At 43.0% G+C, this 21376-nt stretch overlaps 1 protein-coding gene and 1 pseudogene across 1 annotated transcript; one reads left to right on the forward strand and one right to left on the reverse strand.

The window, feature by feature from the left end:
* Positions 1 to 2908: 2908 nt before the first annotated feature.
* Rrs1-ps14 (ribosome biogenesis regulator 1 homolog, pseudogene 14) lies at positions 2909 to 11632 on the reverse strand (annotated as a pseudogene).
* Positions 11633 to 11904: 272 nt separating this feature from the next.
* On the forward strand, positions 11905 to 19359 carry LOC102554774 (disks large homolog 5-like). The gene is made up of 5 exons (XM_039093766.2): positions 11905 to 12097; positions 12837 to 12999; positions 14147 to 14278; positions 14927 to 15103; positions 18763 to 19359. Exons 1-5 carry the CDS (start codon positions 11947 to 11949, stop codon positions 18845 to 18847), a joined length of 708 nt encoding a protein of 235 aa, XP_038949694.1. The 5' UTR covers positions 11905 to 11946; the 3' UTR covers positions 18848 to 19359.
* Positions 19360 to 21376: the final 2017 nt, after the last annotated feature.

Below are 21376 nucleotides of genomic sequence, written 5' to 3' on the forward strand. Positions count from 1 at the left end.
TGGGTTGGTAAAAATTTTCACTGACTTCATGGACTTCATTTCTTCTCTTTGAGAGTCTCTGAGAACCTGTTTCTTATTTTGTTCTTCAGGGCCCAAGAGTCCAGAGATTAGAAATATTCCAAAGGTGAAGATTCTAGTAAGAAACCTTGCCCCCGGGCTGGAGAGATGGCTCAGCAGTTAAGAGCACTGAATGCTCTTCCAGAGGTCCTGAGTTCAATTCCCAGCAACCACATGTTGGCTCACAACCATCTGTAATGGAATCTGATACCCTCTTCTGGTGTGTCTGAATTTACAGTGTACTCATATACACTGTAAAAATATATAAAGATTTATGTATTTATAAAATAAATAAATATATCTTTAAAAAAAGAAACCTTGTCCCATAAACTCAGGCTTAAAGGAAAGGCTAAGGAATTAGGAGTAAAGACAACGTATTTTTACACTCTGTTCATGGGGAGCATAAAAATCAGTAAGATAGACGGAAAGAAGACACTAAAGAAAACAGAGACCTGCCCAGGAGACCTTACAGGTACCTGTTGGTTGGGGTTCTCTGTGAGCTTCTAGCACCAACATCATCTCACCTGGATGTTCTACTAACATAATGCCTGGTTGAGTTACAGTTGTTTAAGATCAGATATAGTACCAGTGTCGTAGTCAATGTTCTATTGCTATGAAGAGACACCATGATCATGACAACTCTTACGAAGGAAAACTTTAAATTGGGACTGGCTTAACATTTTCAGGGGTCCAGTCTTTTATTGTCATGGGGAGCGGGGGGTGGGGCACGCAGGAAGCCATGGTACTGGAGAGACAGCTGAGAATTCTACAGTCCAGTCAGCAGGCAGCAGGAAAGGAGCAAAGACATTGGGCCTAGCTTGACCATTGTCATTTTCTCTTTTTGATCATCAAGAAACAAATAGATTTAGATCTGTGGAGTTTTCCTGTTTCAGGCAAATGTGGTGGTTAGGCCCTATCATTCTAACACCCTGGAGACAGAGGATCAGTCATGGTGAAGACCAACTTCAGCCCATAGTGAGACCCTGTCTCAAAGAAACACACACACACACACACACACACACACACACACACACACACACACACAAGAAAAACAAAAAAACAAGAGCCTGAGGAAATGGATCACACCTTGATTATATAACCTTCTGGATACCCTGAGGCATTACTGGGGTCAGGCTAGTTGCACAATAAATCTTAACAGTGAACAGCACTGATCAATCAATAGGCCTTGACTGAATATAAAGAGAAAAGGGGTGGACCATAAGCATTCATTGCTCTCTGAGTTCTCAGGGTGGATACCATATAGACAGCTGCTCAACCTGTCATGGTGGACTGTGGCCTCCAATTGTTGGCCAACATACACCCCTTCATTAAGTTGATTCTCTGGCATGTGTTTTAGTAATGGAGAAGAAACTCATGTGGTAAGACATGTACAAATCAGTGTGAAAAGGCAGGCATGTTAAAAGTAGGAAAAGGGGGGTTGAGGATTTAGGTCAGTGGTAGAGCACTTGCCTAGCAAGCACAAGGCCCTGGGTTCGGTCCTCAGCTCCGGAAAAAAAAAAGTAGGGAAAGGCTCCACAGGAAGCTTCATAAACAAGAAAATTTCCAAATTGCAGTCCTTAAGTATACTGTATGTACAACACCAACATTAACAAGTAAAACACATCCAAATTTCAAGGAGAGATATTCTAGTCGTGGTGGCACATGTGTGTAATCCAAGCACTTGGGAAGATGAGGCAGGAGGATCTCTGTGAGTTTGGGTCAGCAAGGACTACATAGTCAGTTCAAAGCCACCCTAGAGTTTGTCCAAAAAGAAGTTGTTTTTCAGTGAGATAACAAGTCCAGAATAGATAAACAGAAACGTCCAACAATAGAAGTGTTACTGAGGACACAGACTGATAGGAAGCACCCAAAATCCTGGGATGTGGTGTAAGTTGGAAAACATTTTTATACCAATAAAACTAGGTGTGCCCATCCCTTGTGATCCTGAAGTCACAGGCCTGTGTACACTGCATTAGAGGATCTGCCTTCTCAGACCCAAAACCTGCATTTTAAGATGCAGGAAACACAGCCACACTGGCTGCAGGGTGAGTCTGCAGGGTGAGTCTGCAGCCATAAGTGCTGTGGATCCCCCTCAGTCCTGCAATTCTTGAGGGAACCAGCTACTAATGGTCCAGATTTGGCTCCTTAACCCTTAGTTAAGTTCTTAGTGCGAGCAGGCTATGTAGTCTCTGGGGCCTGGAAAACATTTGACTGTCATTCTTGGAATTAATCTGCTGTGCATGGCTAAAAGCATCTGCACCCAGGAACTACTAGCCGGTATCTTGGTGACATTAAACATGTACCCTTTGCCTGGAGATTCCCCAGGGTGACCTTAGATTGGTCCCATTTCTAGCTGATAGAATTGGAGGTAGAGCTTAGATTGGCTATGAGCTCCCTGCTTCTGATCTTTTGGATTATCAGGGTTTAATGAGTTTCCTACAAAAAAAGACAACATAAGAAAACTACAGTTTATTGAGGTTGGAAGCCCACTCTGGCTGGCATCATTGCCATGGCACCATTCTGTGAATGGCATATAAAACTGGGCTCTAGCATTCATGTGGTAATTTGTGCCAAAACAAGTTTGCTGAGTGATCAAGACAAGCGAGATGAAGAAATAGAAAATATTTGGTAACTTAACATACGATTTTATAGTTTTATGCTTGGAAAGTTGATATAATCATACAAATATTATTTTAAAATGTTTTATGTGTTCAAACACGTATGGATTAATGAAACAATTAGTGAAACATAAATCTAAATAAAATAAGAAAACTTTCATTATAAGAACTGTGTCTGTTTTGTCTTCAGTGGGTTAGAGACTCTGGGGGTGACCTATATTCTGTAGCCCCGTTTAGCTGGGTGTGGTGACAGTGGGTGCTGAGGACCACAATGTATGGGCTTTCACTGTTGGTTCCAAGCTCTGTGTCAGGATCCTCTCTGTCCACATAAGGTTTCCAGTCTGGAACATTTGGTCAAGCTCAGACATGAGCAAGGGTTCAGCCTTGTGAATAGTCCTCTGGGTCTGTTGCAGGGTCTCCAAGAATGTGATGGGGGAACGGCTAGTGACGTTTACCTAGTAAACATCTCAATATGGGGAGCATCTGACCCTTAGGAGGGCAAAAGGTAGGAGGTTAGCCTAATTTTCATTGGTCTCACGGACACATTTATTTTACCGTTCCTGAGTTTTGCAGCCTCTATGCACAACGTAATTTTAGATGAACATTTAGGGCCTTGGCCAGATTTAGGGGAAACTTTGGTCATGAAGGTGAGGGCTTTTTCAAATCTCAGAGGTAGAGGCAACCCATATACAGAATTTTTTGTCTTCTGATAACAGCAGAGTATGGGTCTCTTGTTCAACAAGAACTGCGATCCATTTGCCTCCTGTTTCTTTTTGTCACTTCATTTCTTCCTGTGTTCTTCTGTGAAGGTGAGGGGTCCCCTCTCTCTAAAGAGGGCCCATGGACACTGGCATTGGCAAATGCATGTCAACTGTTCATAGTGTGCATGTCTTTGCCCTTCTCCCAGTAAAATGAATGGGATGAAGCCAGAAGGTCAGCCCTTTGTGCTGAAGTCCATTGGCTGAGGGACTGGGCCTATACCATCCTGGGTCGGTGACCCCTGCAACCTAGTCTACCTGATTCCATGTTGAAGAAAACTGCTCCATATAAACCTCTCCATGTGTGACATTGGACTGCATCAATCACTTTTAGGAAGGGCAGAGTGCAGCTACAGTGGAGCCCAGAGTGGAGCCAGAGCCTCCAGCCAGCCCCAGAGCAGAGCAGGATGTAGCAGCCACAATTGCAGAGGTAGCAGCAATCAGGGCTGTGTTCCTGCTTAAGACGGGAGTTGAAGCTGCTCACATCCACCTTCTACCACAGCAGTAGGTGTTTCTGTATTGTCCTGCCTGCAGGATCTGAGCTTTGACCTCCTGTTGATCAGAACTGGAGGAGCCAGAGTACAGTTCCTGGAGTACATTTCACCTTATGAGGGTTGGTAGGGTCCTATCCACATCCACGGCTATGTCCCTCCTCTGTTCGGGGGAGTCTGATGACCTGAACTTGGCTGCTGTCTTGGAGTGGCTCCTTTGGGTTATCATCTGGTAGTGGGCTGGCTGGGCTGACGGCTATCATTTTATTAAGTCAGATATAGGTCTGGCCCAGAAGACCTGCCTCATAATGGGTTATTTCAATGTCATGCATCCACTTACTGCAGTTCCCCTCAGGAGGTCCATTACAATGATGGAGATGTAAGTTAAAAACAGTTCCTGTCACAAAGTCAATGTATTTATTAGTGTGGTTGTAGCCCCAACTGCTCACAAAAAAGCAGGCCTAACACGATCAAGACTTTTGGGTAGAGAGGCCACTAGCCTCCTCCAGGGTCACAGTGCCGGAGACATCCATCATAGCCATCCTACTCCATAAAACTCCTTCTGGGCCTGTGTCCATCACCCACAATACTACTCAGGAGTCCTTACAGCCTGCATCACCATAGCAACAGTAGCACCGACCTGCAGCCACAGTTGATGCCAGAAGAGGGGTACAGCATGAATGGGCCAGCATGATCAGTGAGCCTATGGGAAGTTGTGTATCATCCCAGGGGCACCAGTAGCTGTTGTCCCAGGAGGGCTCACTTCCCTTCTTTTTTAGATCTTTGACTCGAATCAGTAGAAGTGACAGAAATATACAGAGAGATAAATACATAGAGAAGATTATCAGGGTCCCAACATACATTCATGCACCTGAAGAGACCATAAGGACCTCAGTCATACATCCTCACCTCCTGCATCACATTGGTCCCCTAAACAGAAGGTGCCTTCACCAGACTTAACTCTAGAGTGACAAACCAGGCAACTTTCAATTTTGTTCCTTTTGTGGAGTGGAGGTGTCAGATTCTTCAGAAGTGTTGGGCAGCAAACCATCAAAGGAATTCATGAGTTTCTGGAACGTCTCAGGTTGTACAACAATCGCAGTTCTTGACCTTTACATCCTTTCCAGCTCCAGGGGACTCCCAGACCACCAGAGCTTTAAGGTCTGGAGGCAAGATGGAGGTGTGTTAGTGGGAGTGGATTTTGAGGCGTCAAAGGCGCCCACCATTCCCAGGTAGCATTTGTTTCTTCTACTTCTTCATCAACACTGGAACTCTCAGCTGTTCATCCCACATCTTCTTGCTCTAAAACTCTGAAATTGAAAGTCCCCAATTAAATATGTTGTTCTATATGTCACCTGGGTCACCTGTTTAGTCCTTCTCAGTTTTAGCATTCTGGTAATAGAAATAACAACAAAAACCAAGCTTTCTGAATTTTGTAGATTCTTTGCAGGGCATGGTAAGACATGCTACCTTCATAGTACTGATTTTCAAGACTAAAGTGATTTCTAAATCTTGCTTTTCTCAAGACTGGATTGGTCACCTTGTCAATAACAGATGGAGCCCAGTGATTCTTTTTACTAAGTCAGGTAATTGTGAAGGGCAGGAAAAGGAAGCCCCAAACACCCAAGTGCAATTAGCTGTGAACTTAGCTTTGCTGCACCTGGAGGTCATTCTGGGAAGAGAAAGCATCCATTCCAGGCCGTCCAATGAGAGGAGGTGATTGGTTTCATCCCGAGAATAGGTTTAGTAGAGTTAAAATTTGCATTTCTGATAATTTCCAGGTAATGAAGCTACTAGTACTTGTCCAGGTCACAGTTTCAGAAGTGTTGGTCTAGCATGCCTGACTGGTAAGTGAGGAGGTTATTCAGATTTTGATATTTGTGGAATTTCTACTTTCCTGAACTTCTAGGAGTACATGGCAAGAAGGCTTGAGTCTAAATGAAGAACTCGTCTTCATAGTTTGCATGGTGGTTAGTGTTTGTTGATCGTCAACTTGACAGCACCTGGAATCTCCCTGGAGACACAGCTCTAGGCACCCAAGTGGAAGATCATTTGATTATTAGCTCTATTATATAAGGCATTACTAGATGTAGGTTAGCCTCTGGACATGCCTATGCAGAACTCTTCTGATTAGACTGATTGAAGTGGGAAGACCCACCCTCTGTGGTTGACTGGGACAGTGGACTGGATAAGAGGGATGAAGTGATCTGAAGACCAGCATCTTCCTCTGCTCTCTGCCTGCAGTCAGTACAACAGCTCTCAGGCTCCTGCTGTCCTAACTTTCCACTGTGGTGCATCTTGCAACTATAAAACAAAATAAACTTCTCTCCCTTAACTGTTGCTTTTGTACAAATATTTAATCCCAGCAACAGAGAAGTGACAAAGCCAATCAACTGTCACTTAAGCTCCTGAACATCCACAGGAATCTCAGCCAGGAGTCATAACCTATTGTCCAGGAAAACTGGAAATTTAGGGGAAGAGACACTCTTTCACCATGCTTCTCCATTCATAAGCATTTTATGGGAACACAGACACTCAGAGACAAAAAGTGGTCAAATGCAATGGAACTTAAAGTTCACAGACCCCAATGACATGGTGGATCCCATGAGTCACGTGGTAGATGCCATGAGTCACATGGTAGATCCCATGAGTCACATGGTGGTTCCCATGAGTCAGATGGTAGATCCCATTAGCTCTGCTTCCTAAGCTATTGTGTACTTACCTCCTTTTCCCCTGCTACCTGAATCCAGCTCCATCTTGCCTGAATCTTTCTGCCATGTGTCACAGTATTACCACTTTGATTTCCCATGATTCTGTGCCTTTCCCTTTGTATTCTGATGGCCATGGTGCTTGTTCAAAAACCACCATGCTGTGATGGATTTACTCCTGGTGCTATCCTATAGCCACATAGTTGAATTCAATTATTAACCTTAGTGGTTTCAATTCTGCTGAGTCTAACACTAGTTTTTGTTCACATTTAGAGGACAGAGCCTTTGACTCCTTTTTATCTTTGAGGGGAGTCTTTCAACTAAGCTTCTCTGCCCCTGCACATAGAGTCTCTATGCCCCCTTGCAAGTACATAAATCATTAAATACCCCTCCGTCCGATTCGGTTGGTTTCAAGGCATGAAAAACCAGGGCCAGGCTGTTTACAGATTCATTACTTCCTTACCTTGTCCAGTACAAAGACTGCAGCACTGTATCAGGTGTGACACATGCTCTCATGCTCCCTGTTGCCTCTGCCCTCCCTGGTCAGAGTCCACATCCTAGGGTGAGCCCCCAACTCCATCTATCAAACTGCCCTCATTTCAAAGCCCCCAGTTATAAAAAGGCAGGGTCTGCCAGTACTCTAGCTCCTACTGCTGACCCACCCATTACTCCCCAGTGTGAAAACTGCCACTCTTGCAGGCCTTCTCTGTGAGGTTTGGGTCATGAATCCACACTTGGGACAAGACGAAGCTCCTAAGCCTGCTGCCCTCCTTCATGCCTGTCTGCCTCTGCTCATTCTGATGCCTCAGACCCAAAGCTCACCCTGGTTGCCTTTTCCTCCTATTTTCTCAGTTTAGTTCTAGACACTTTTTCAAATGAACTTTCATGTAAAAAGAATACTTATTCTCTCAAATCTTGGAAAACATAAAGAATTATGGACAAGAGCAACTGTGATTCATACTTTTGATTTATTTTTGCAAGGCATTATCTTTGTAGACATATTTATTATTCCCATCTGTAAGTAGTTTGTATATAAATGTGTGTTTGAATTTGTTTGTTTAGTCCTTATCCTGGTAGTATCTTTCATTTCTTTCTTTTCTTCTACTTATCGTAAGGCTACAATTTTTTAAACTGTAATTTTGACAATATCTCTAGTTCTTCTTTTCGGATGGAATTTCAGGTTGGAAATGCTGGCACCCTAGGACTTTTTAGGCTCTTAGTGTATCTGTCGCATGGCTGTTATCAAGGAAGGATGTAGAAATTGACAAACTTCCCAGAGGATCGTGAATATTTACATCTCAATAACCTCCCTGTAGGTCACAGAGTTTTGCTTGGCCGTCCATCATTTAATTCAGCGTCTGTATGTCTGTGATTAGGCTGCATGGTTTTCTACATTTCTCAAGGATATGTGTTCCTTCTTCTGTGCACTGTCTTTGAACGTGCTGTCAGTTTTCAGTTGTCCTGTGTAGCCATTCTCAGTGCTTTAAGGAAACACCTGCTCCCTGAGAAGTTCTTCAGACAGGTTTGCTCTGCTGGGGACATGTTAGCACTGCAGGAGCACATTGCTACTGAGAATCTCCATTTACATTAAACCGTTCAGTCTTGTCTCCCTCTAGTGGACAAGGAGCAAAGTGCACCCAGCCAACTGCTGTGCATGAGGTCTGTGCCAGGGGTTTAATACTTTACTGATCAACCAGTGAGGATCCCTGCCCAGTGGACTGTAACTGGACATGGCTGTCATCAGAGCAGTTTGTCAGCATTTCATGTAAAACAAACAGGAACATTAAGCTCTTGGATAAGCCTAGGGAATTTTGTTTAGGTAATATTAAGACCTACTTTGGAAAATCCACACTTGCATAGCTAGAGATTGAAATATTGATGCCAATTATTTGCTCATAGAAACAATATCAGATGCTTTTCTTTTACATAAAAAACATCATTCTTTGAAAACCTTATAAAATTACATTTATGGATTCATCTGGCGCTTTATTAAATTCTCTAACAAATACCATAGCACACCTTCTAACAGTAGAACACAAAAAATTACACCTACTTGGAAGTGTGGTCACCGTCTCTCTCATTTCTGCTTCACGATGCCAGCAGTAATAGTGGTGACCGTGACCACTTAGACCCTTCACTTCCCTGGCACAGTCCTGTGGCTTTTAACGTTTTCATGTTCTTCTTACAAAAGACTCAGTCATTGTCTTCATTTGACAAACCTAGGAATGGGTTAAACAGCCAAACAGCACTGTCCTTCAAGTCAGCTTAAATATCACCCTTTCTAGGAGTCTCTTTGAGATGGTGTCTAAAGGTCTCAGCATCCAGGTTAGAATCCTCTCTTCAGAGTCGTGGCTTTCAGGGAAGATGGAGACATCTACATCCAGTTTTCCTAGTTTTATGGGAAAGTCACTGCTCCTGCTTTCCATGATTCTCAAGCCAGAATGCGATGGAGTGAAGATGGCTTCAAGAACAGGTTCTGGGATATTATAAACACTTGATAATTAACTCGTGTATCATTTGCTCAGCAGGAGGTGCCCCTTTAATCTGCCAAGCTCTCCATTAGCCTTAATCATTCTTCTCCCTTACAGTCTGTGCGGATGCATAGGATGTTTTTCTCATTGTGTATCTCAGTCAGCTACAGTGTGCTGGATGAGGTAGGTAGGATGAGGTCTGATGTCTACTGAATGGATAGGACTCAGACCACAACCTTAAATTGATTTAGAACCAAACATTTCACAGATGTGGTATATATTTCTCGGTTTTGTCCTCAGAGAGAGGTGTGGTGAAATGTAATTCCAACCAAAATTCCAACCATGTAAGAATGATTGATAAAGGAATGGTTCTTGTATAACTAAAAGAAACAGTATACTTATAAATTAAAAATATATTTATTTATTTTATATGTTTAGGGTTAGAGGCATCACTGTACACATGTGGAAATCAGAAGTTAACTCATGGGAGTTTGTTCTCTCCTTTCTACATGTGCATTTTCAAATCATTTGTACATGTCCGTGTGTGTGTGTGTGTGTGTGTGTGTGTGCCCGTAAATTCATGCACACTCATATATATGCATGTAATTAATAATATTCTGAATATAAACAGAGCATTTGTTTGAGAGAGTGCCCTATGGTGGGTTCAACACTTATTGAGTAAAAGTTTTTGTTGTCAACTTGATGATGCTTTACAAGGATGATGGGGATTCAAACTCTGGTCCTCACATTTGCATGGCAAGCGATTCACTAACTGCGCCTTCTCTCCAGTACCCTACAAGTACATTTTATAAGCTTCCTATGTTTACTATATGATTAGTAGACAGATTCAGGTACTATTCATTTAGATTAAGTTGTATGTGTCTTAGTGATTTTTGAGAACATTAAGAGGTCCTTAGATGCCTGCAGTTGTGGCTCATCTCTTCAATCCCAGCACTCGGGAGGCAGAGGCAAATGGATCTCTGAGTTTCAGGCCAGCCTCGACTATGACCTTGTCTTCAAAAACAAAAGCAAAGCAAAGAAAGAAGGAAAGAAAGAAAGAAAGAAAGAGGAAAGAAAAAAGGGGTCCTCAGAAACAAGTCTGCGGACTGCTGCCTTAGGCTAGCATGAAGTCTCCTGAGGAGGTCAGACTCCTGATAATTTGCTATAATCACGAGGTGCTAATAATAAACGAGAGCCACTGTTATTAACCATGCTGATATTAATTAGTGAGGCCAACACTGCGTTCTGTGGTGTACATATACACAAGCACACAGGCGTGCATATACACTCACACGCTCATAGGTGAACAAATACATATTTGCTCCAAATTGTTTGGAACTAGAAAACCTTTTATTTTTCCCCAGAATGTGGAATATGTGTATACCCATGAGACCTGGTAGAACAGAACCCTCCTGCAAGTGTCCCAAGGAAGCTTTGGAGACATTGGACACTTGCATGGTGCAGCCCAGCTCCCGCTTACTCTGGTGTCAGGAAGGTGCAGGCCAGCCAAGCTGGGCATCTGCATCTTGTGCATGCAGACTAGTTGCACAGATGGTTCAGCTAGTTCTTGTCCATGCATTCTTCTTGGCCTAAATCCTTTTTGGAGAACTGGTCTTCCATGGAGTTTGCACACCCAGGCACCTCAATCAGCCACTCCTCAGTGTCATCCAGGGAGGGCTTGTAGCTACAAGGGCATCACTACTGGCCATTCACCTCGTCCCACATGAGGTTGGTCCTCTTCTTGGAATGGATGCTCTTAAAGCTCACCAACTTCTACCAGCAAGGGAGAGCCCTTGGCCAGGCAGTGGCTTCCTGCGGGGAAGGCCTGTGTCAGGCTCCTGCAAGCACACTACCACTGCCTCCTCCATGCCCTTGGTCAGCAGCTTCCACAGCTGGTTGTTGAGATGTTCTGGGTTTTCCCACTCCGGGGCACACAGCTCGGCCTCCAGCAAGGCCCTGGCCTGGCACAGCACCATTGAGGGGTTGCTGTCAGAAGCCAGCAGGTTGCCCAGGTCGATCTCCAGTTCTAGCTCCCTGTGCACCATGATGTGCTACAGCTTCTCTGCTTCCTCCTGCTCTTCCTTGGCCAGCAGCACCTCTGCATTCTGCCCCTCCTTGGCTCTCGCTTGGGTCTCAGTTCCCTCACTTTTGGGGATTTTAACTTTTAAGAATAGACAGAACGTTTACAACTTGATGTTTGCCCTATACCTGAGCACTTTGTTGCCTGGAAACAGGAGTTTCCATTGCACAAAATGGGATTGTAAAACAGAGATTTCAGGAAAAAACATGGGTGAATATATTGAAACCATGCCCCCTCCCAAGGCACAGTCCATGAAACAATATGCTCCAACTTGCATACATTTAAAGGTGTAGGGAAAAAAACTATTGGCCTCCTGGGAACAGTAAAAACTGTGGGAATTGGACTATATGTCACATGCATGGACCCTGGGTTTATACATTTCAGGGAGAAGAATCTCCCTCACCAAGCATATTTAGATTTTTGGCTGTTAACAAAGATGTTCTGTCCATATCAAGGCTTTAACCAACTCTCCCTCTCCTCAGCAACTGAGTTGTAATGAAGCAGTGAGAACTCTGAAGCTCTGGAAGGAGAGTGTGCGAATGGGTGTTCCCTCGCTCAAAAGTGAGTCTCTGGAAAAGCCACTGCAGAACCTGGTCAGTCTGGGTGGAGGTAGTTAGCAAGTAAGCTATGGCATTTCCCAGTAACATCACCGGTAGTGTCTTCCCTGGAAATTCTCTTGTATCCAGGAGACACTGGAATGTTCTGTGATGTCAGCAGTGTTGTGGTGACACCAACTGCCTGAGCCATTTCCCTTCATTTCCTAATGGGTTCCCGAGGAGGCATGTTCTCCAGGATCCGCAGTCTCTTTCGGAGGGACAATCATATCCATGCAGAGACCAGACCAAGGCAGAGGGAGGCCAGCCTTCTATCACGTTGGAGAACAAGACGAATGGAAAGGTCCTTGAGGAGGTCAAGTGAGTACTGGGCAGGGCAAGGGGAGCTTCCTGGAGGAGGTTGGCTTGAGCTGGTCCTTCCAGGAGTAGGACGTATGATTTAGAGCCTCAGTCTTCCTAAATGGCTGACCCAGACACAACAATTTCTGATCATTAGTTTGACAGAGAACCAAGACCTGGTATATGTCAAGGGGCTTTCCTTGGATCTCTTTAATGTCATGGGCAGTGTCAAAGAATACCAGGATGTGCCTGTGTAAGAATAACAAAGTGTCTCTCTCAGGATAGGCTGTGGAACCACTTCCTCTCAGCACTGTCCTGTAGACCACGTGGGTAATTGATGCCAAGAGGGATACTCTCCTGGTCATATCATGGTCTCAGTTACTTTGTACTTGAACACACGTGACTAGGGATTCAAGATGTTAAACAGTTTGGACTCAAGGACTTACCTGCCTCACATCAGACATTAGCTGAGAAGGTCCTCCAATTCTTCTTGTTTAGGCCAGCTTTAGAATTTCAGTGCAGAAGAATGGCTGTAGGATGTGTGGTCTATATCTATGATGGCATATGTCACCATATGTCTATGATGGTGGGGAACAGGGACTGAGCTGAGTTCAGCTTAAAGATAGTTTTCCTGCTCTGTCAGGAGGTCACTGTATCTGTAGAACTGTTCATCCTCAGACTTCTGTTTTAGAGTAAGCATAGTTTTTCTTGACACTATGTCCACATATATGCCTGTTTACTGGTGTTTATCTACCTACAGAGTCTGATCAGAAGGCATCATCCCAACCCTCCACGACACCTGTTGAGGAGGAGAGAACGAAGCGTTTGGAGAACCTCAAAATTGCCCTCCACAAGATGCAAAAGGAGAGAGATGAACTCAGGAGAATCCTGGCGGATTACCCTGGAAAGAATTTAAATGACAGGTAGTCACAGTGCAAGTTCTGTTAAATCCACATTTCCTCACATCACAGTAGGCTACAACTCCAGGGTGGGCTCATGGTCAAAATCACTTTCCTGATTGCATCAGAATGTGAAGATCAGATGGGAATGAGAGGGTGGCACAGGCTATTTTGATTCCTACAAACGTAAATCATAGCCTGTGGCCTGAATTACAGTCTGGGAATAAGGGTAGTAGTGTGTGAGCTCTCATTGTGTGGTTTAAGTAGCCTGGACAGTTGTTGGGTTGTGGGAATTTCTAGGTGCTCTGATTATGACCAATCATTGTTGAAATTGACCTGGAGGTGCTTTGGGTTCAATAGGTCCTGTGAAGAGCTGGAGGGGCCTAATCCCTCTTGCTGCCTCCCAGTGTGTGACTGGACTGTCAACAGGGTATCATTGGTGTTCTCTGATTTTATTCATTGTATTTTGAGATAATTCCACATTCTTGTATTTATTTGGCATTCTAATTGTATGAGAGAGAGAGAGAGAGAGAGAGAGAGAGAGAGAGTGTGTTTTGTGTGAGTTTGTGTGTGTGTATGCATGTGTGAGTGCGTTTGTGTGTATAACTTAAGATCTGGGTATTCTGTGTTCTGATTTGGCCTGAGAATTATCCTATGTCAATTTCCATGGCATGATGATGATGAGGGTGAGAGCCTCAGTTTGAACAGTACAACATTTCACATCTGCTCAGGTGGATGCTCATGGGAATCTCCTGGTGTGTGTTATAATTTCTTTTCCCTGTAAATACTGTCCATGTTCCTTTGGGTTTTCATGTAGCAATAGATTCTATGATTGAGAATTGTTACCTAAGAACAGGAGAATAGTCTTCATGGGTTTAAGTTGGAGCCTGGATGGTGGCACAGGACCCTCGAATGTTCTTGGCAAGCTAGTCTATTTCTTCAAAGCCTGTCAGGGAGCTCAAGCAAATCAGCTCCCTGCTTTTGTTTCCTGGCACTGCTGTCCCCGCGACCATAATAATAAACTTAATAAATACCAAATGGACCCAAAACCAAGGAGCAAGGGTGTGGCATGTCCTAGGCTGGGGTAGTTCAGGATTCAGTCTAAATTCATATAATTCTTGTATCCTTCATTCGTAATGTTATTTGATCCTTGGACCACGCCCTGCCACAGGAACAAGTTTGAGTCCGAGATGCTCATGATGCAGCATGAGGAAGTGATGACCGACATGAAGAAAATGAGCGAGCAGATCAATACCGCTTTGGTCAAATGTAAAAACCTTACACTGGAAAATGACTGGTACTGGTGAGTAACTTACAAGGTTGTGACCCCAGCACTAGGCAAGCATATGTCAGCCCATTCTTATCTTTGAAATAAAGTGAGGATCAGGCTTTATAGTGTTTGAAGCAGACCAGGAAGCCTGTCTCTAAGGAAGGCTCTAGGATTTTTACCTCTTGTAGATAGTTTGAACAAATGGAAAGAGACTGTGAGATTCATCAGTCATTGTCCTTCCCAAATAGGGATCCTGTACATAGAAAATGTGTGCACAATGATGGAGTCATCAATCAATCCTGATGCTCTGGGGCTCTGACAGGACACACACAGCACACACACACACACACACACACACACACACACAGGACACATAGAAAGATTGGCCTCCAAGGGACATTCTAATAAAATGGACATATAAGCACACATAGGGATTAAGTCCTCTTCTGGGAAAAACTTGAATCAATGGTGTCAGGATTTTGAGAAATGCCCTGAGTCTTCTGGAATGTTGCTCTTTTCTCCATTTGACCTGTCTCTAGGTTATGCTCCATGGCTACTGTGGACTTGGACTATAATCTGGGGCTCTCTTCTGATCAGGACCCTAGAAGGAGGAATGGACTTGGAGAAGTGGGACGAAGTTGGAGACTGGCTGGGATTCACCATTTTTTCTTTGTGTCTCAGCCGCAGCTTCTGCCCCCTCCTAACTGAGTGTTTTGAGCTGAAGAACAATGCCCAGAGAGCATGGAATGAGTACAAGAGGCTTCTAAGGGATCAGATTGCACTGGAAGAATCCATTAAGGAAACAACAAGGTTCTGTGGGGAAGCCAGTATGAAAATCCGTGTAACAAGCAGCCTCAGGTAGGATGAATGAAGCATCAAGGGCAGGTTTTCCTGATATCTAAGCAGAAACCAAGTCAAACCAATTTAACCTTTCTCCAAATTATCCAGAAACTCTCTCTCCTAGGACTCATCCAGTTGTTCATTTCTTTGCCCATTTACAAAACTTTCTGTGATTCTAGCTTCATGCAAGAAACTGGAGGATTGACAACCAAATCCTCCTGCTCAACTAGAAAATGCATATCCTTAAGGAGGATCTTTTGATCACACATTGCACACTTACATGCCATTATGCTAGAGGGATGCCATGTGGTAGCCGTCTTTGTAGTGCACAGAACTGATTAGAGTTCAGTTCAATTGCCAAAAGAATGGCTCTCATTGTCAATTATGATGGGACTTGTGGACTTTCTCTCCTTTTCCCTGTACATTGAAAAATGGTCCCTTCTGCCTGTCCAAATGGTGGTTCATAGTGACGGAGCTTGAGAAGCAGTGTGTCAGTCCTGTTCTATGTCAGTGTTTTAGTGTTCTTTCCTGGGGCTTCTGTCCTGGAGCTGACTGGATGAACAGGGATGTAAGAAAGGCTTCTCTCAGGGTGAGGGTTTGTGTGAGATATGTGAGGGTTAGAGGGAAATTTTTCTCCAACTCTCTCCACCTCGTGTGCCCAAGAAGTGCATTCCCTACACAGGTTTACTCTATAAGGGATGGAGAGCAGTGTCTACGCTCTCACTGACACATTTCCTTTGCCTAATCTGTATTCAACAACTGTGCTTCCAGAAGGATGGCCTCCTCATTCTTTTCTGCTTCTCACTTATGATTTCTGTCCTCTCTCTCTCTCTCTCTCTCTCTCTCTCTCTCTCTCTCTCCCTCCCTCCTTTCCTCCCTCCCCCTCTCCATTTCTCTCTGACTCTCTGTGTGTGTGTATGTGTGTGTGTTTGTGTCGTTGGGCACAGATGTGTGAACATGGTTATGGCTATGGTACATATGTTACATTGGGAGTTGCTTGTTTTAAGTGTTTGCGGTATGGGTGCTTATATATAGAAGTGTGTGTATATGTGTGTTTGTGCATATGTGTGTGTGTGAACTCATCAAGTTTCTGAACACAGACACATATTTATATATATTGTATTAGTCTATATGTACACATATAGAAGCATGTAAAAGTATATATATACATATATATATATACATATATATAAAGAGAGAGAGAGAGAAAGAGAGGGAGAGAGAGAGAGAGAGAGAGAGAGAGGGGAAGAGGAAACACAATTTTTCCAATTAGTTTTTTTAAACTGTTCTTAATGGGGTTTTGATTTCTATTGAAATTATTACAGTGGGAAAACTATTCATCAACATTGACATTACTTGGAGAAATCTCAGGAATAGGGTACAGGGATTTGAGGAGAGGCTGCTGTGTGAAATCCATGTACCTGAGTGTGGAAAGTGCTGACTCAGGGCTCTTCTGCCTCCTTTGCTCTCGGTGTGCAGTAACACTGGAAGGTCACGTGCTTGTTGTGTCTTCTCAACATCCTGGTTATGTTAATCGTTACCTGCCACCACTTTCTTTCTAGATCGGCCTAAACTTGATTGAATATACATTGGCTTTGGAGTTTGCTCTGGAAATTGTTAATTGAAAGATTAATTTGCTTAGAGTTGAATCTGCAGGCAGAAGATGTCCAGGAGTTATGCTGAGGTGGAATCACATCTTTGCCTCAGACAGAACCTTAGACTCAAAATAGTCCACAGCACTCACCCTGTGTTGGGTCTGTGGCACTCTTAACCATTGTTATTCAAAATCATTTGATCTGAGTGAAAATCATCTGTAAGGTGGGTTTTGAAAGTGATGACCCTCAGACATTGCTGGAGGTGTCAAATGGGTAGCCCTGTGAGAAGCCATGCACAACTCTTGTAAAAGTTCAACCTTTGACACAGCGATTCCAGAACAAGAAGTAGGTGTCAGCAGAGAAACTGTGGCACATTAGTGTTGTAGTGGTTCACCTCAGAGCAGCCATGAAGCAAAATTATCCAGAAGTCCACCAGTCAGAAAGTGAAAAGGTACAATGTTGTCTAGCATTTCCATGGACTGTGGCTGAGTTTGATTATACCTGCCAGCATTTGACTTTGAATCAGTCAGCCTTATCTCACTCGAATTATATCTGATAGCATCCCATTACAAGTTTTACCTTGGATTGTGGTTGTGGAGATTTCCTAGCTGTTTGTGCTGGTAGTTTGTTTCCCCTGTCAGGTACTGTATCCTAAAGGGACCTCATATTGAAAAATGCAGCTCACTTTGCATGCACTGGGAAACAGTGAGCAGAGGACAGAAGAGGCTCACCTGCCCCCACCCAGTGCTCTGTTGCCTGAAATCAGCCTCCTGTGCACAGCCTTGTGACCTTGCTAAGCAGTCTTGGCTAACAGGCCTAGATGTCACATTTCTAATTTCTGATTTCCAGGGGAATACACTTTATTGGCTGAGCTGTCTTTAGCCTATGCTTACTGTGTACTTACCCCATTCCAGGTTTTTTTTTTTTTTTATGCCACAATAGTAGACTGGGTGATCTCTTCTATTACCATTAACTGGGAAACTAAGCACATTCTGCAAAATACTCTGCTTGTATGTGTGAACAAATATATTTGGGTGAGTTCAAAGGTGTGTATGTCTGTCTGTCTGTCTGTCTGTCTGTCTGTCTGTCTGTCTGTCTCTGTATACATGCCTGTCTCCATGGACAATATAATCTTCTAATGACCAGGATGAGGAGAGAATGTAGGAAAGTCTGTAGGACGCCCTGAGTCAGAACAAACTGTTCACTGAGCAAAAGGCCTTGGCTGGGAAGATGCGGCATCATTTCGGTGTCACTGAGATGATTTGAAAGCACAGGATGAGAGGACCCAAGTAGATTCCCTGTACTTATGAACTGTCTTATTGGGTGTGTGACTTTCATCATAGTTATCAGCATCTGTCAGCTAGGAGCAGCTCAGAATATTATTCCTGTCCATTTTAAAAGAAATTCCATCCATGAAGTGTATGTGATCCATAGAGATTCTGGCTATGGTGTACTGATCCCTCCAGTCTGAGCTCTCTTGTATTATCTGAGCCCAGTGCCTTTAAGTCTCCCCACAAAGAGTTTTTTGATAACCATAAACAAAGGAGTGGTATAGTTTATTTTCTGCATGAGTATTTCTGTTAGAGTTCAATGCCTACCCTTGGCAAGATTTCCATGCAGCATATTCTTGCCAAATATAATATCACTTCAGTGTGCATGTACTTCTTGAGATATTGTTTCTCTGGGTCTTTGCAGATATTGAGGTTGTAAGTGGACCCCAGGCATATTCCTGCACTGGAGGAATAATGATAGTCTTCATTTCAGTGATGGCCAGGCCTCCAAGGCCTTCCTATTGTTTTCTAGGTTGTTCACCTGTCTCCTCATCTGACATTGAGACCCTGCTACATGATTTTAAAATATAATATATATGGACGATTGGAATTACCTGCTGTTCACTGTTCACTTTTTAGCAGTTTTAAAAGCTGGGAAAATATGGAGGCCTGTGGGGTCTCTTACCCTTCTCTCTTGGGCATGAGAAAATGACCTCAGATGAAAGATCATCCTGGATTATCCTGCTGAATTGTGCGCTATGTATGGGAGAAGTGACATGGCAGGTCCTCACCAGGCCTTTTCCACCCCTAGGTCTGAACACTCCAGCAGACGCTTGCCCGTGGCCCAGAGCAGGACTACAGCTCTCAGAGACAGACCTGTCCACCAGGAGCACTGAGGGTGCAAAGATTGATAACACCTCCCGCATCTCAGTCCTTGTAACCGTTCCAATCTTGGGCTGAATTTGAAAGACCTTGAGATGTGGCATGGAACACGCCTCACGTTTAACCCTTTGACGACTTGTCCATCAACAACCAACCACCCTGAATGAGGCGTCTACATTCCTCTTGAAGAGATTTTACCATCTTACCTGCCGTTCTGCTGTGTTTGCAAGGCCAACAACAGGCTGGAGTTATATGTTGAAAAATCAGCAGGAATTGAATGCTGACTAATTTACTTGTTCTATTTGGTTTTTAGTTTGAAGTTTGGTTGTTTTATGCATTTGGTTTTATTTGTTTAAGTTTGAAGTTTTGTTATTCATTTGTTAACTTTAGTGTACTTAATTAATATTAATTAATTAATATTCCTAAGGCTATATACATTGAACTCATTGACTCCCCAATTTAAAATGTTCTTGAATAAATTAATGTTTGTCTATAAATAAAAATGTGACCTTTAACCCTTAACTCACAAGACCGTCCTGAGTCGTGTGTGGTTCTTCCTCCTGTAACAGCACAAGTGTAAGGCAACAGTGGTTTTCTGCAAGTCTCATGCAGCGTAGGCTTCATCATCAGTTCACAGCCAGCCAGAGCTGCACAGGAAATTGTGCTCTTGATGTAGACGGTGTGTCATGCTCTGTGGAACCCACCTTCATGATGAAAAATATCCTTGCTTTATCCCTGTGCTCACAAATTTAGCTTCCTTTATAATGACAAACAAAGGAGAAACACAGAAGTATTTCTCTAATACATTAGAGGAAATAAAACAATTCAGTATGGGAATGTAAAATGTTCAGGACACACAGAGTTTGATGCCTGTGGATTTCTTGAAATATAGCATCAACTATGACTGCACATTTAATGAATTCCACCAATTGTAGAGGAATGAACATTTTTACTATTTTTGTTGTTGGTTTGTTTGTTGTTATTGATAATGATGTTTTGCTGAGTTCATTTTGATATATATCATAGCTTCTTTTGGGTGGAGGTCTTACAGTTTTGAATTATTTCTTTTTTTGCAATTTGTAGTGGATATTTTTATCTATATTTCAAATATTCTGTCCCTTTCCAGTTTCATCCCATAAAATCCCTATTCTCTCCCCAGAATGCCTACCTCTATGTGGGTGCTACCCCACATGCCTGTTGTCTCCCTCCCACCTCCCCATATTCGTTTTCATGCAATTCTGCCAGGGGCCAGCAGAGGGCAGTGGATTTCACTGGGATGTGATGTGACAGAGAATTGTTAATTGCCCCTTAGGTCCTCTGGGATTCAAATTCTCAAACAGATGAGCCATGTCTCCAGTCCCTGTCCTAGACTTTTGTAATGAATTCTATTTTTTACAACTTGTCTGCCAATTCTGTGAGTTCATTGAGAGAGCATTTTCTAATTTGTCATTAATGATTTTTTTAAATGGCCATTTACAGAAATTGTTAAACATTATTTCCCTGTGCACATTCACTAATGGGCTTGTATTTGAAACAGATTTGAAAAACTAAAACACTATATTTAAAAAAACGTAATTCAAATGGGCTATATACATAAGCATAATACAGTTGAAGAAACTTAAATGACTTAGAAACTCATAATAAATATTTATTATCCTTGGACACTACAGAAATGCCAATCAAAATTATTCTGAGATATTTTTTCATACCTTTCATAACTTAGTTTAGTAACACATAAGAGAATTCACTCCTACTGGCTTATGGAGCAAGGGGAACATTGAGATTCTCCTGGTGGCAATCCAAATTTCTGTAGCAACTTTGGAAACCAGTATGCTGTTTCTTCAGGAAGGTGGTAATGGGTAAACCTCAAGATACAACACCAAGGCATATATCCTAATGTTGACTCATCCCACTATAGACACCCTTCCTCCACCATGTTCAGCGAAGCTCTCTTATACTATTCAGAATTTGAAAATATTCAAGTGGTCCCTTAGGAGATGAGTGCATAAAGAAAGCATGGTGCATTTCCAGACAGGATTGCTGATCAATAACTACAAAAGGAAAAAGGAAAGCATGTAATTTTCAGGACAATGAATGGATCTTGTAAAATCATCCTGGATGTGGTGATCCAGATCAATGAGGACAAATGGGATACATATTCACTGTAATCTGAATGTTAATTGTTGGACCTGTGTAACTGTATGATCAGTTTAGTGTAAGGGTCAAGGGACGTGGGCCAGACTGTCCCCATTTTCGGTGTTGTTTGCCTTGATCATACAGTCGTATGCCTTTCTGAAAGAGAAATGTATTCATTTTTATTTATATTGGTGAATTGTTCTTTGGCTGACTTTTGTCTGTGGTCCCCTTGCATGCAGTTCTCTCAGTGGCCAGAAGAGGGCAGGAGATATCCTGTTATAGATGATTGTTAAGAGCCCTATAGGTCCTCTGAGTGAGCAGCAGATTTTGCATTGGATTCTGTTGTTTATGGTCCTGAGTTTGCCTCTCCCCAACTGGTTATCTCTGGTGTTAACTGTCATGAGTGT

This window comes from Rattus norvegicus, chromosome 15 (assembly GCF_036323735.1).
Source record: "Rattus norvegicus strain BN/NHsdMcwi chromosome 15, GRCr8, whole genome shotgun sequence".
NCBI classification, from domain to species: Eukaryota; Metazoa; Chordata; class Mammalia; order Rodentia; family Muridae; genus Rattus; species Rattus norvegicus.

Coding starts and splice junctions, on each gene's coding strand:
- LOC102554774 (XM_039093766.2), top strand. CDS start 11,947: ATGGGTTCCCGAGGAGGCATGTTCTCCAGGATCCGCAGTCTCTTTCGG. Junction 12,098..12,836: donor AAGGTCCTTGAGGAGGTCAA/GTGAGTACTGGG, acceptor ATCTACCTACAG/AGTCTGATCAGAAGGCATCA. Junction 14,279..14,926: donor CTGGAAAATGACTGGTACTG/GTGAGTAACTTA, acceptor TTTGTGTCTCAG/CCGCAGCTTCTGCCCCCTCC.